Here is a 14386-nt window from a genome sequence, read left to right as displayed (position 1 = left end):
CATGTTGTATGAAAATTAATTTTTTACAGTATCAGTGGGCTAGCCTGGCAAAAATGAACTCAGATCCATTAGCCAGGGATCCCAGGTAAGGTCTTTTCAAGCACAGTATTCTAAAAACACAGATGATTAATAAGAAGTTATAAGAAGCCAGAAAAAAAAGCATTCAGGTGCCATTAGTTAAGTCCCTTTATGCATATGCCTGATAATGTAGTCTTTTATTATACAATCACTTACTGAAGCACAGGGCAAATATTTTTTTTCTGTTTTGCATTTTCATATTTAGTCCCAAAAATGCATCTTGTACATAGGAGGAATAATTACAAGAAAACATTCTGTCTGGCCTTAAGCTAGAGCATAAAGGCATGAATCTGAAGAGAATTTTATTGTCACCTTCTAAAGAACCTCAAGGAAGCACATGCAAATACAATCTTTTATTGTTTTTAATAGAAAAAATCTAGAGGTAAAATTAATGTTTTTAATAGAAGCAAACATCCTAAACAAATTTTAGTCCTCCACCCAAAAATATGGGGACAGTAGAGTTTTAAAAGTAATTTAAAGTATATTTTTGAATAGTCAAACCTCCTGAATTCTCCAGATTTACAAGGGAGTTCCTTCCATAAGCTTCATTTTTAAAAGATTAAACTGAAATATGAGGAATAGATACAATGAATGCAAATCCCAGATGAAAGTAACTGAAATTATAAGAAAGATTCTTACAGAATTAAAAGCCAGGCAAACTTGTGCCCTAAAATTTCCTTTTAATTAAAAAATTTTATGAACTACTGGCAATTAAGTCCAACTATTGATCTTCATCAATTTAATCCTGAAAAGAAGAAATACTCTGAGAAATGATTCACCAGAGCATTTGCTCATGCTTAAGAGCACTGAAGTTAAATTATTTCATGATTACGTGTACACGTAAGAACAAATTCACTACAAAACAGTAGTGTGGTACCAGTTTGGTATTTGATGTATTAGTACTTTCACAAGGGCCAACAGCACTTGGACTGCACGAGCAGGAGCTCGGCCAGTCATTGGAGGTTAGGGATTAATTATGCCCCTGTACTCGGCTCTCCTGAGACCACACCTAAATACTATGTCCAGTTCTGGGCCTCCCAGTAAAGGAAAGACGTCAATAAACTGGGGCGAGTTCAGTGTGGGGCCACTGCAAGGGTGATGGCTGGAGCAGTTGCCTGGAGGGGAGAGGCTGAGAGGTAGGACAGCTGTCCTCTGAGTCTGCCATTTTGTGCCATACACAGACCTTGCAAGGCTCTGAGCTTCTGAAGCTGTTTAAGAAGTCGGTGTTATAATTATTACTATCACTATCAATAAATATACAGAATACAGAATTGTGGTGGTGGTTGGAAGGGACCTCAGAGATCATCGAGTCCAACCACAAAAAAAAAACCCAAAAACCACACCACCCACCACCTAAACACACAACAACAACCAAACCAAAAAACCATCACCCACCCACACAGCACCCCACCACAAACCAGTAATCTTGGGCACTAGAGCATGCCCTGAAGAACCATGTCTATACGTTTCTTAAATACCTCCAGGGGTGGTGACTCCACCACCTCCCTGGGCAGCCCATTCCAATGCCTGATAACCCTTTCAGTAAAGAAATGTTTCCTAATATCTAACCTGAACTTCCCCTGGCGTAACTTGAAGCCATTGCCCCTTGTCCTGACATCTGTAACTTGGAAGAAGAGACCGACCCCCGTCTCTCTACAGCCTCCTTTCAGCCGCTCCAGCACCTCAATGTCCCTCTTGTAGTGGGGGGCCCAAAACTGGACACAGCACTCGAGGTGGGGTCTCACCAGTGCCGAGTACAGGGGGACGATCACTTCTCGGGCCCTACTCGCCACACTGTTCCTGATACAGGCCAGGATGCTGTTGGCCTATGAGGTAACTATGCAATGCATTGACAACAAGGAAGAATAATAAAATATAGAATCATAGAATCATAGAATGGTCCGGGCTGGAAGGGACCTCCAAAGGCCATCTAGTCCGGCCTCCCCGCAGTCAGCAGGGACACCCCCAACTAGACCAGGTTGCCCAGGGCTTCATCGAGCCTCTCCTTGAGTATCTCCAGGGAAGGGGCCTCAACAACCTCCCTGGGCAACCTATTCCAGTGCTCCACCACCCTCATAGTAAAGAATTTATTCCTAATCTCCAATCTAAATCTGCTCTTCTCCATCTTAAAGCCATTGCCCCTCATCCTGTCACTACAGGCCTTTGTAAACAGGTTCTCCCCAGCCTTCCTGTAGGCCCCACTCAGACACTGGAAGGCCGCTATTAGGTCCCCCCAGAGCCTTCTCTTCTCCAGGCTGAACAACCCCAGCTCCCTCAGCCTGTCCTCGTAGCAGAGGTGCTCCAACCCCGCGATCATTTTCATGGCCCTAATATTGAGATATATTGAGATGAAGTAGATATAAGTATATAATTTCTGTCTAATAGAAGGTCCAGTGATAACCCAATGAACTGATCATTTCTGATTTTTATGGAAAACTGATGTTAGCAGTGAAATGAATTGACCTGGATTTCTGAGATTACAACAGGCATTGAGAAGGAATGGGAAAATATTGATCTACTGTGTGACGTTTGCCAAAGACGCTTCACTAATACGTTGTTGTTGGAGTGAGGGATGGAAGAAGACAATGTGATGATGAAATGCCACCCTGGACAGCCATAGATTAAACCACAGTGATTTTAGGACAGATATTTGCATGCTTTTGAATTAGCTCTAGGCTCTCTGTTTTTTTTCAGAAAGTATCTCTGAATTAAACCTGATTTGACAAATTGATTCCAAGCCCTTCAAAACTGTTTCATTTCCTATGTGTAGAACATGCCTGTCCCTCCTATCCCTACCAACTTGCTATTAGGGCCGTACTGATAATGCAAATATTAAACATCACAGATTAAATCTGATGGGGTTTTAGCATATGGATAAATGATGAGATTATAAAGACAAATATAATGCATACCCGTAATTTAATTTACTGTAGCCAAAAGATAAGTATTTGACAAAGCTAAATAAAGGGAGCTGAACCGTACAAATCCACAGAATACTAGAAACCCAAGTAAGATGACAAAATTAGCTAGTTAAATGGCAAATTTACATTTGACACAATCTACCTTGATTTCTAAAAGTATGTCTACAGATATACCTGAGTTAACTTTCAACTAGGTAACATGGTACAGACAGTGATGTAGCTGTAGTGGCTCAGGTACAGCCATCAAGTATTTATTTAGCTGTATGGACTCACAGCAGCCAAGGGTGAAGCCAATGCTGTGGGTAGTTTGACTACCACCAGTACCTGTCAAACTTAAGTCTCAGTTCAGATGGAGGGAACACTGTCTGACTGCTGCACTTAAATCTAATTTTAGCCTCTTCCCCCTCCACAGGTAATTGAGGTGGTTTTCAATGAGTCCAGGTGCCTCCACAGTTCATGAATTGCTGGGATTTCCTTAGATTATTGTTATGGACCTGGGAGCCTGTGCCCCTCTCCAGATCAAGCCCTTTCCTTTCTTTGGTGTTGGGTTCAGGTTTTTTTGAGTGCTCCTTCAAGAAGAATTAAGTTATAGCCATCTAAGGTTGCTTTACTTCTGAATAAAAGCATCTACACAGAGATTTAATGCTCTCTGACTAATGTACTCTAACTTCATTGTATTAGTTCATTTATCTTAACTTTCCTGAGTGTTGCTCTGTAGACAAGCACTTAGTCAGTTAGCTGGAGCAAGCAATCTCTGCTTCATGCTTATTGCACTCATCACCTAGCTTTATACTAAGCAGCAGACTTAAGACTTACTCAGCTGGAAACTATTTTTACTTCCCTTAGGTATGGAATTAGTGTCTCCTTATTACAAGCTTTCTTTTTGCACATTGGAATGGGGAATGTCTCTGTCTCAAACAATTTAATGAAGAAAAGCTAAATCACATCCCCCTTCACTCTGTCTTCCACTTGATGAAAATCAAATATACTATTAGATGACTGAAATTTGGAAAAATCCCTCACATGAATGCTGTGCTTCTTGGTCTTTTTAAGTTTATGTGAAGTAGATAGCAATATTCTTATATGATTAAGTTTGGATTATATTATTAAGTTACCTTAAAATTTTCCATTATAAACTCCTATTTTAGATTATTTATAAATTTACCACACTCCAGTCATTGAGGATGAAATTTTTCTTGCTCATCTTTTTGCCTCAGGCTGAATTTTCATTCAAAGTCACATAAAAATGTTTCAGCCATTTTAAAAATCTAGGTTAGTGAAAATGAGGTTGGGGTGTTACATTTTTTCCAATGCTAATAACAGTTCATTCTGAGCTTATGCTTTTTTGGTATTTGCAAGGAAGTCCAAGAAAAATTCTTTAAGTTGTGGAAAAATTTAGCTGATGCAAGTGTCATAAAACTATTTTTACTTATTATTCTTAGTTTTTCTGGATGAATCCAGCATCTTATAAAAAAAAAAAAAAAAAAAAAAGATGGTCTTTTAATTGCAAAGTATATAATAAAGAAAATAAATAGTTGAATTAAAGTTGAATAAGCAGTTTCAGTTCCAGCATTTTTCAGCTGAAGAATACTTAACTTTGCAGCCTTAGAAACATTTAAATGTGGTTTCTCTTTTTTGTTTTTTTTTTTTTCTCTGCAAAAGGAAAATCTTATTAACTCTAGTTTGTTTCACAGAAACATGGCAGCGTGGCCAGCATGGCTTATTTCTAAAACCTAATGCTTGCACCTGAGCCTGTGGGTTTGAAAAAGGGCATATATTAAATCCTTTACAAAGAAATTGATATCTGAGTGACCAAATCTGGAAAAGACCCGTGGACAGTGAAGTATTTTCTATGACAGGTTTTGGACCATGTATGAAGGTGAACATGAAAACATTTCAAGGGGAAAAAACAGAGTTAATATGCAAAAGAAAAATCATATTTGTCAGATGAAACGTGGTCTTTGGTCCCTTCTGTGGACTTTGGTGTCCCTGCTGCACTGTTACTGAAGAGTCAAAAATGGGCAGTCATCACACCCCTGAAACATGAACCCTTTAATTTTTGGCAACACCTGCCCTCCCCAGATAAGGTTCTACCTAAAAGGCTTAGCTCTGACAGTGTCTCCAAAAGAGGTAATGGTAAACATTACAGTCTGAGATTAGCACGCTCTGAGGCTATGGGGATATCAACACACAGGATAGGGTTTTTGGACTAACCGGAGATCGCCTTCAGCCTATCATTGGGAAGAGAAAAATAGCTTATGCTTATGCCAGCCCGGTCTCTGCTTATCCACATTCCAGGCTCCCTGCCCAGATACATCAAGTTACTTTTATTTCTCAAGGAGCCAACTGATCCCTGGTCCATGGTTTTAGCTTGGAGTCCACACAAATATTATTATTTCCTTGCATTTTACCCCTTTATACCATTGTGATGATGGGATGGACCCTTAAATTAGATTTTTCTGTCCACTTTAAGGTCTGCTGACACTCAATTCAGTTAGTGTCATTCAAGGCTTGTCTTGTGTCTTTTTTCCCAATGCATGAAATAGGGAAATGCTATGGAGAAGAATCATAGAATAGTTTGGGTAGGAAGGGACATTTAAAGGTCATCTACGCCAACCTCCCCTGCAGTGTCTAGGGACATCTTCAACTAGATCAGGTTGCTCAGAGCACCTTTCAAACTGATCTTGAAAGTTTCCAGGTATGGGGCATCTACTACCTCTCTGAGCAACCTGTGTCGGTGTTTCACCTCACTCATTGTAAAGAAATTTCTTCCCCGTATCTAGCCTAAATCTTCTCTCTTTTAGTTTACAGCCATTTACCCCTTGGCCTGTCGCAGCAAGCCCTGCTAAAAAGTCTGTCCACACCTTTTCTGTAGGCCTCCTTTAATTACTGAAAGTCCACAATAAGGTCTCCCCAGAGCCTTCTCTTCTGCAGGCTGTACCACCCCAACTCTCTCAGCCTTTCCTCCAAGGAGAGGAGCTCCAGCCCTCTGGTCATTTTTGTGGCCCTCCCTCTGTACCCACTCCAACAGGTCCATGTCTTTCCTATGCTGAGGACTCCAGACCTGGATGCAGAATAGAATAATTTTTTTAAAAAACCCGCAACAGTTTCCCTTACACAAGTAAGATGTTCTGTGACTAAAAAAGAGCTTTCTGATTGCCAGTCTCTTCTGCATAGCTCAGCTGTATTTTTTTGGCATAGAAAGCACAAGGGCTTTTGTCTGAGGTGCAGAAGCTCGTGTTTCACTGCCATTGACCATCACAGACCTATTGTTTGCAAAACCGTGCTATGACCCCATCCAAAACTGACAACAAGCTGGCTCAAAGTGTTTTGCACAGAGCTAGCACCTACTAATACAAATATAAGATGTAAAAGCATGCTACAGTTTCTGCAAAAATATTCAGTCTAAGTTCTCCACGGTATAGGGAGACAAGAGACTGCTTTCCCTCGGTGTGCTACTAGATGTCCTAAAGCAATTGAATGAGTTACAGTCTGTAATTCTTTCAGTAATACATCGCTGGTGCTGCTGCATTCTTCACAGCCTGTTTTTTAGTCTAATTTGGTTGTCCACATTCCTTAAAGGCTTTGAAAAATCTCCCTTCACTCTCTTGCCACTGTACTGCTAATTGTTATCAACAATAATTTACCTGTTATGACTGGAAATGTATTTGGGTAATGCAAACACATGCAAGACATAATGAAATTACCGAATGTTTGGGATATTTTTTTCTTAAAGACATGGGCCTATTTTTTAATGAGGAAATATTTAACCAACAAAAAAATGCTTGCACCTCTGTGAAATGACATTTGCTGCAAAGCTGGTGAAATGAATGTGTGCAAAAACATTACTGTGCTTGTGCATAAAACGCACAGTTGTCTTCTAGTCAGAGTTGTATTTTCTGAGGCTTACTTGTTGACAGAAACTTGAATACTGCAAAGAAAACAATTTTTTCCTTGAAATTGCAAAATGCTAGTCTTGTAGCGGTAGAGGTTGACAAGGAACATTTTTGCCTACCAAAATCATTAGGTTGTGGGATAGAACCATGTCCAAAAAAATGGTCTGAAAGTTGGGTGGGCAAGAGTCTGTAAGGATTGGTGGTGGCCTGCTTCTAGCAGGACGTATGTTTGGTTATGTTTCAAATAGCTGCTCCCCCTGAAGTTGCACTCTGATTAAATGACACGTTTTCTTGTTAATCCATCCCGTGGCTGAAGTAACAGCTAAAAATAAAGAAAAAAGAGCATGGAAAGCAATATGCTAGCCATTTTTGTTAAGAATAGAAGGCAATGTTGTCAGGGACTGAAAATAATTTCCTGTCAGAAATCCTAGAGTCAGGGTGCTTATGTAATGGGACCAAAAGAGATTTCACAGATTAGATTAAGGTTGCTGAATAATCACTTATTTGGCAAAAGTATGATCTTGTATCTGAAGGCATATTCAAGAAAAAGTATTTCTCTTGGACCTGGAACTAAACATTGACACTAAGAATGTCTAGTGTCAATACATCACCTACTGCTTGTGACTAAGAGCTAGAAGCCAGTATGTGATTTTACAAATATTTTTCCTTGATCACTTTGGTGAAATAATAAGCATGCATAATACATCCAGATTACAGATTTATTGTGGGGTTTGTTTATTTGTTTGTTTTTTTTTTTTATTGTTTCTAGTAATTCACAGAGACAAACCTGAAAAACAAGAAAAAATTGAGAGGAAGGAACCCGTAAAGGGTATGTATTCAGCATTTGATGTTCTTTATCTTTTCAGCAGGGTTTCAAAACAGTCTGATCTATTGACTCTTAGACGCTTTTGGTAAATCCCAATTATGTTTAAGGACGGAGGAGGTGTTGTGAAAGCCAACTGGAAGGAGAATGAGGATTTTAAAAACACTTTGAATTCATCACTCTGGAGAAAGGCTAAAATTATATTCAGAGATTAATGAATAAGTTTTTACTGTATTATTAGCTTATGTAAAAGATGCCCGGAGCAGAAATAGGTGCCTTTTTTATTCTTCTTTAATAAATCCAAGCATAATATTTGTCTTTGGGAATACTTCTAAGCAAAACATAATGAGTAAATTATAACATACAGGGCACGGTCCCTGGAGGCATTCTGCTTCAGAGACCTGCCTTAGAAAAAAATTTCCCCAGAGTCATTTCAGAGATGTTGGAGAGAGGGTGTTAAAGAGGATTTTGCTGTTGGTGTACACCAACAACAAGTTACAGATCCGCCTGTTGTAGGAGTCGGAATCAGGATAATGCTTCCTCTCCACCCATGACTCTGGGCTCCAAGAGCCACCATCTAATTTGCCTCTTGTGAGGAATTTTTTGGCAAAATTGAATTTTGTTTGAACACACCTGCTTGTCAAAACAGTTAAATCCTTCTGAGAACATGTCCTTTACATAAAAATGTGATTAATGAAGTCTCAGGCTGGAGGAAAAAAAAACATTCTGAAAAAGCAATTAGGCCACTGGTCCTAATAAATCACCCAAAAGGAAGACTCAATATCCAGACACAGCTGATTTATTTCAGATCAAGAACACAGGTCTCACAACCCAAGTGAACATGCACCTTCCTGACATCTATGCTTGACTAGGCCTTTCTAATGGTCTGTGATTGGAGCTTTTCCATTCTAAATAAATAATTCAAAATACACTGAGTTGGCAAGACTGCCTCTAGAGGTTAATGGCAGACACATGAGTTCAGGTTTCTATCTGAATGAATATTTATTACTAGAAAATGGAACAGTGGTAGGAAGAGAAATTTTTTCTGAGATTTGGACAAATGACAAAGCAAAGACTAGGATGCCCCATATTAAAAAATGAATGTATCATTAAGACTTCTCTTTTTATTTTGTGGAATATCTTCAATTTGATTGGATATGAGAACAATATTTATGTTCTTAAAATTTTCTTAAAACAGGAAGAAATTATCCCCATCAATCTCAGATAGCCAATGAATAAGAATAAGAATTGTGATACTGCCTTAACTTGTCATAACTCCTACCAATATTCTGTTTAGCTACCTGTATTTTATCTTAAAATGAATGTATTTCTTAGTTTTGTTTAGTGAACTATTGCTACTAATGCTACTAAAACAGTACCGTGTGCAGAGATTCTCTGTATTCACCTTTTGAAAGTTTCACTGCATTGCTATATTTTAACTGCTTATTTTCTCTTGCAAATAAATTACTTTCTCAAGATTTAAGTAACAGAGAGAGTAAATAACCTATTCTAAATATCTTATTCTAACTTCTAATCAACTTCTGTGATGAAGCTTAGGAGAGTTATCTAATGACATAGACAATAATTAGAAATGTCTTAGTCACTTAGAAGTGACCCAGTCAGCTATGCCATTCTCAGGTATTTCTTCACTATATTGCTAAAAAAATGTGAAAGCCCAAACACTCCCCACCCATCTTCTTTTGCTTCCAGTTAGATATGGGATTCAAGGTACTGTAAAAAAAATTTCCTTATTTTTTCATGTTTGACAAAGGGAGCTTTACTAAACTGGGATGAAATCTCCACAGGATTTAGAGTTAAAGCGAGCTTGCGGTTTCACCGCTCATTTTTCTGAAGTGCTCTAAAATCCACACGCTTATTTCCCCTTGTGTAAAACCCTAAGAAAAGTGAGTGGAAAATGTTACGGGACTGAATGGATAGCATAGTACAGCTTCCACTGTCATAATGTTAGCTTTTACTTTGCACATACTGGGCATCTAATTATGGCTCTGAGATCATCATTGCCAGGGACTGATCTCAGTTAGTGTCCATTACTAGCTATCTCTGTCCATTACTGGCTGTCCATATCCATTACTGGTTACCCATTTCAAGCCAGCTGGCAAGTGACAGACGTGTCATTTGTCGGTGTGATGCTCTTACGCTCCAGGATTGATTCCAGGGTTTTTATGAGCTTCTGCCTGACACAGTGTGGGGTGGCCCAGGTGATGTCCTCTTTCTTAGCGCAGGCAGCAGCGTTTTCTGTGAGCTCTGCCTTAGTCCTCAACAGAGTTTCTGAAAATCTCTCTTCAGGAATGGACAGACAATTGCAAGTGATGGTGTTGTTGTAGTAAACACCTGAGGCACGTTGCTGTGGCTTGTATTGTAAGTGGTAACTGGTTAGCCAGAGCTGTCTGCTCACACCCATCTCACACGATGTGTGCTGTGCAGATAGGCATGGGATAGCTCCAGAGGAGCACAGTTTGCCATTTTGTCTCCTAAGGCTTGTCTTGCTAGAATTGTTTTCTGTTCTGAAGTTTTTCCACAGGTGTTTTTTTGCTTTTGGTTTTTTTTTTTTTTTTTTTTTTTAAATGAACACATTTATTTTCTAGTGACGCACAAAGACGTTTTTTTTTTTTTTTTTTTTAATGAACGCATTTCTTTTCTAGTGACACATAAAGACAAGCTGGAAAGACAAGAAAAGTCTGAAAAAAAGGAAAGGCATGCAGGTAATGATTTAATGTCAGAATTTATTTAACATTTTGAGGTACCCCAGCACTAATTTCTTACTGTATTTCCATTTGTCTATCCCCTTGATTGGAAAAAATGTTATAGAACTTTATGAATAAAAACCATGAGATCAGACATACAGACTGAGTAGCATTTTGCATTCCTTCTGCATGTTTGTTGGGGTTTTTTTCTGAGGAAGGAAGTTAATATATTTTACGCTCTGGATTAGTATAATGTCCCAGTAATCTCTGAGTATTTCCAGCAGTCACACTAAGTATGGTTGATTAGAGAATATGGTCATCCAAGAAAACACCTGACAACCTGTTAATGAAAGCCATGAAAAAGATCTTTTAAAATACAATAGTGGGTAGGGTTGTTGCATAGGCATTGAATAGGACAGGACTAATTCTTTAAGTACCTACTTGCAATAAACAGGTACCTTAGCACTGCTTTATCTTCCACAATTCATACTTTTTTTTGAAACACCAGCACAAGACTGGAGAGTACATGGCAATGCTCACGCATACATTTTTGTGCTCTTAGTATAAACTCAGATGCCAAGAGTCAAATAGGCAGCTGAGGGTTTTCACATACCTTGTCCCTCTAGGCTGCCTCAGGGGATATGGACACAGCTCTGCACACCCATGGACAGGCTACTGTGCAAACATTAATTGCAGAAATGTAGCAAATCAGAGGCCACATAAGAGAATATTCCAGACTACCCACCACTCAGTGACTATTGCACAGTTCAGGTGTATTCTGAAACCTGAGCCAGAAATCCAGTCACTACAGTGTACTTTATTTCAATTTGTAAAGTGGAAATTAAAAGCAAACAGAAAGCCCCAAAGAGCATTAGTTATAATGCCATTGCAATTAGATTTGTAATTAATTATAGTGTTTAATCATTCATAGCTGGAAAAACTATTAATTGTTATGTGGAGTTCAGAAAATCTTTCAGGAATGAACCAAAGTAATAAACAAGAAAGATCAAAAATAACAATAAACCAAAATAAACCAATAAACAACAGTATAAACAAATCAAACAAAATGAACCAGTAAACAACATAAATAAGCATGACTGTTCTTGAATTCTTTCATGGGATTACAATTGTGCCAGGAAGGCCATTCCTCCCCCAGCTGGTGGCAGAGACCTCAGGGATGGTAGATGAGTTTTGGAAGTTCAAATCGTGTTTTGGTTTCAACAGCAGACAGCAGCAGCTAAATCAATCTTTCTGGTTCTTTGCATGGGTAGACATGGTACCTAGTTGTGTTTCTGGATGTTGTTTCCCCCTTTTCTCACGTAAAACACAACATTTCTCCTTTTTAATAACCGTTAATGTTCTTGTTATTAATTTCTAGCTACTCACAAAGAGAAACCTGAAAAGCCAGAAAAACAGGAAAAGAAAGCACCTTCTAAAGGTAATTAGTGTTAGATGTTGTATAGTTTTAGATTTTTACTGCTTATATAGTTTGGGAGAGTGTGGAGATGGGTATTTAAAGTATAAATTTCATATAGTCCATGCTGTACATTTTTTGGGTGCTCTCACTTTTGCTTGAGTAGGTCTTGATCAGCCCCTGAGTGAAACCTTGCTCAGCATATATTTCTTGCTTAATTCTCTTGTTTTGATGCACAGAGGTAAGTATAAATCATTCTTGTGCAGCTAAAGAAGTAAGCCTATGATTGTTACATTTCTATTCCTTGACGTCTTTTCCTCCACAATGGGATTCAGTAATTTCCCTGTAAAGAAGGCTTCCTCTTATGTATCCTTCAGTCTGGCACAGACCTAATGCAGGAGTCTTTACTAACTCTCAGTCAGGACCTTCATCATAACCAAAAATACATTTACATTTTCTTGCCTTTATTTTTTTGCAATAACATTTTCATTTCAATACATGATTTGTACTGTCCTCTGTGTCAGAAGCGACTTAGGTTAAGATTAACATGTCTACTAATTATCATATATATTCTGAAGCAATATCATGTATAAGAGATGATTTTCAGTATTTTTTTGACTGATAATTCCATCCTTAACCATGACTTGGACATGGGGATTTAAAAATCCAATCATCTTGTTCTTTTATGCTATTTTTTAAAGTCTAACATTTATTATTCCTTGGCATTCGAAGGCATTTGAATGCTTTGGCTTTTTTTTTTTTTCTTTTTTTCTTTTTTTTTTTTCCCGCATGCATTGCTTTTTGGAAGCCAGATATTTACCTCTTCTTACTTTTAGTTGGTTAACTATTGAAAAAAGTCCCTATGCAATGTATCTTAATATTATTCTATTATGGCATTCAGATTAATCTGATGATGGTGGGACACATGAATTAATTAGGTTTAATGTGAATCTGTTCATACAATACAGATTCAAATGTAGAACTCAGTCTTCATGGGACTTGACCTTACTCTAAGTAGAAATGTAAAACAGAAATTAGGGAGTGAAGAAAGAGAAAAAGTGAAATGAAGATTTAAAGCCTTGAAAGGCTTTGAAAGGGAGCCATTGTCCAGTCTCTCTTTAAATGGGATATTTGTTCATTTTTTCTACTTGAAAGCGTAGGATTTTTTAACAAAGTGAAATCACACTGAAGTAATCTGGAGAAAATAAATGCCCATGGTGTCTGTGTAGATTTGAAAAGCAAATAACTTCCAAGAGTCACTGAGATATTCCTAATGAACAGCCAGCCAGTTTACCCATTTATCTTCTGCTAGCTAACCCAATAATCACTTGGAGCTTGATTGTGTTTGATAGCAGCCATGACTCTGGTCACCGGCCAGAAAATTTTTTGAAAAATTTGGCCACTTTGCAGCTTGGGAGATGTGCTGCTGCGGAGTGATGTGGTTACCATTCTTGAATAGTTTCCATGTTGTGTGTATCCCAGTGGGTGGACTCAGTGCATTAAGGCACTTGTTGCCTCCAGCACTCCCTAAGGCACACGGATGCCAGCAACATGCTGAGATATCCATTGCCAGGTTCACCTCCCTTTTGTCTGGGGTCTGCTCTAAACTGCTTCAGCTCCCAGCAGTGCTGAGGGGCCATCTCAGCCACTTGCAGTCCCTGGGAAATGAGGATGCTCAGCTCCAGGACAACTGCAGGGAACAGGCATACTGAAAATCAGGTGGCTGCTTCCCCCCGGGGCCATCTCAGCCACTTGCAGTCCCTGGGAAATGAGGATGCTCAGCTCCAGGACAACTGCAGGGAAACAGGCGTACTGAAAATCAGGTAGCTGCTTCCCCCACAGCCAGGAGATTTTCTCTACACTCAATAAAAAGACTTTAGGGTACTTCTTGAGCCTCCATTAAAGGTTCCAGAAAGCTACAGTGATATGAATGCTATTTAAACACGTCATCTACAAAATAGCTATCTTCACAGAATCACAGAATCGTAGTGGTTGGAAGGGACCTCAAAGATCATCGAGTCCAACCACAAAAAAACCACAAAAAACACAAACCACCACCCACCACCTAAACACACAACAACAACCACCAAACCAAAAACCATCACCCACCCACACAGCACCCCACCACAAACCAGTAATCTTGGGCACTAGAGCATGCCCTGAAGAACCATGTCTTAAAAAAAAAAAAAAAGAAAAAAAAAAGAAAAAAGTCTAAATATCAATCATGGCTCATAAAAGCAGCAATTCCAGGCTGGAATTCAGTTAGAGAGGATGTTGCCATTATGCAGCTATCGCTTGAAAGAAGTGTAATTAACTCTCAAGGCTGTTTTGTTCTGGATGGCAACCAAGAGAGGAAAAGATGGAAGTCTCCACGTAAGATTTCAACAGACCTTCTGGGACGTGTGTGTTTACACAGTGTATCCTGTACAGACATGAACTCACTCAAGCTGGGCTCTGCAGTGAGCACCGGGCTCGTGGCTGTGTTTGTATGACAGTGAGCCCAAGCTAAGAAAAAAACCCTTTCTGTAGCTGCACAGCTTCCCGTTGGC

The 14386-nt window shown here is 39.0% G+C and overlaps 2 protein-coding genes across 6 annotated transcripts in view; both read left to right on the top strand.

Moving 5' to 3' along the window:
- Positions 1-13564, top strand: part of TRDN (triadin) — a 92948-nt gene extending 79384 nt beyond the window's left edge. For all 5 annotated transcript variants that reach the window (XM_014966353.1, XM_014966351.1, XM_014966355.1 and 2 more), the window contains 3 exons: positions 7665-7724; positions 10382-10441; positions 11802-13564. In XM_014966353.1, coding sequence (XP_014821839.1) covers positions 7665-7724; positions 10382-10441; positions 11802-11869 — 188 coding nt within the window. In that variant the 3' untranslated portion in view covers positions 11870-13564. The remainder of the gene's footprint in view (positions 1-7664; positions 7725-10381; positions 10442-11801) is intronic.
- A 555-nt stretch (positions 13565-14119) lies between these two features.
- LOC106902653 (triadin-like) overlaps positions 14120-14386 on the top strand; it is a 146825-nt gene continuing 146558 nt past the window's right edge. Inside the window, exon 1 of the mRNA XM_014966318.1 lies at positions 14120-14210. Within this exon, the coding sequence (XP_014821804.1) occupies positions 14120-14210 (91 nt within the window). The remainder of the gene's footprint in view (positions 14211-14386) is intronic.

Source organism: Calidris pugnax, unplaced genomic scaffold, assembly GCF_001431845.1.
Source record: "Calidris pugnax isolate Ruff unplaced genomic scaffold, ASM143184v1 scaffold31, whole genome shotgun sequence".
Taxonomy (NCBI): Eukaryota; Metazoa; Chordata; class Aves; order Charadriiformes; family Scolopacidae; genus Calidris; species Calidris pugnax.
The sequence above is the reverse complement of the archived record's forward strand: the minus strand, read 5'-3'. Positions and strand labels throughout refer to the sequence as shown.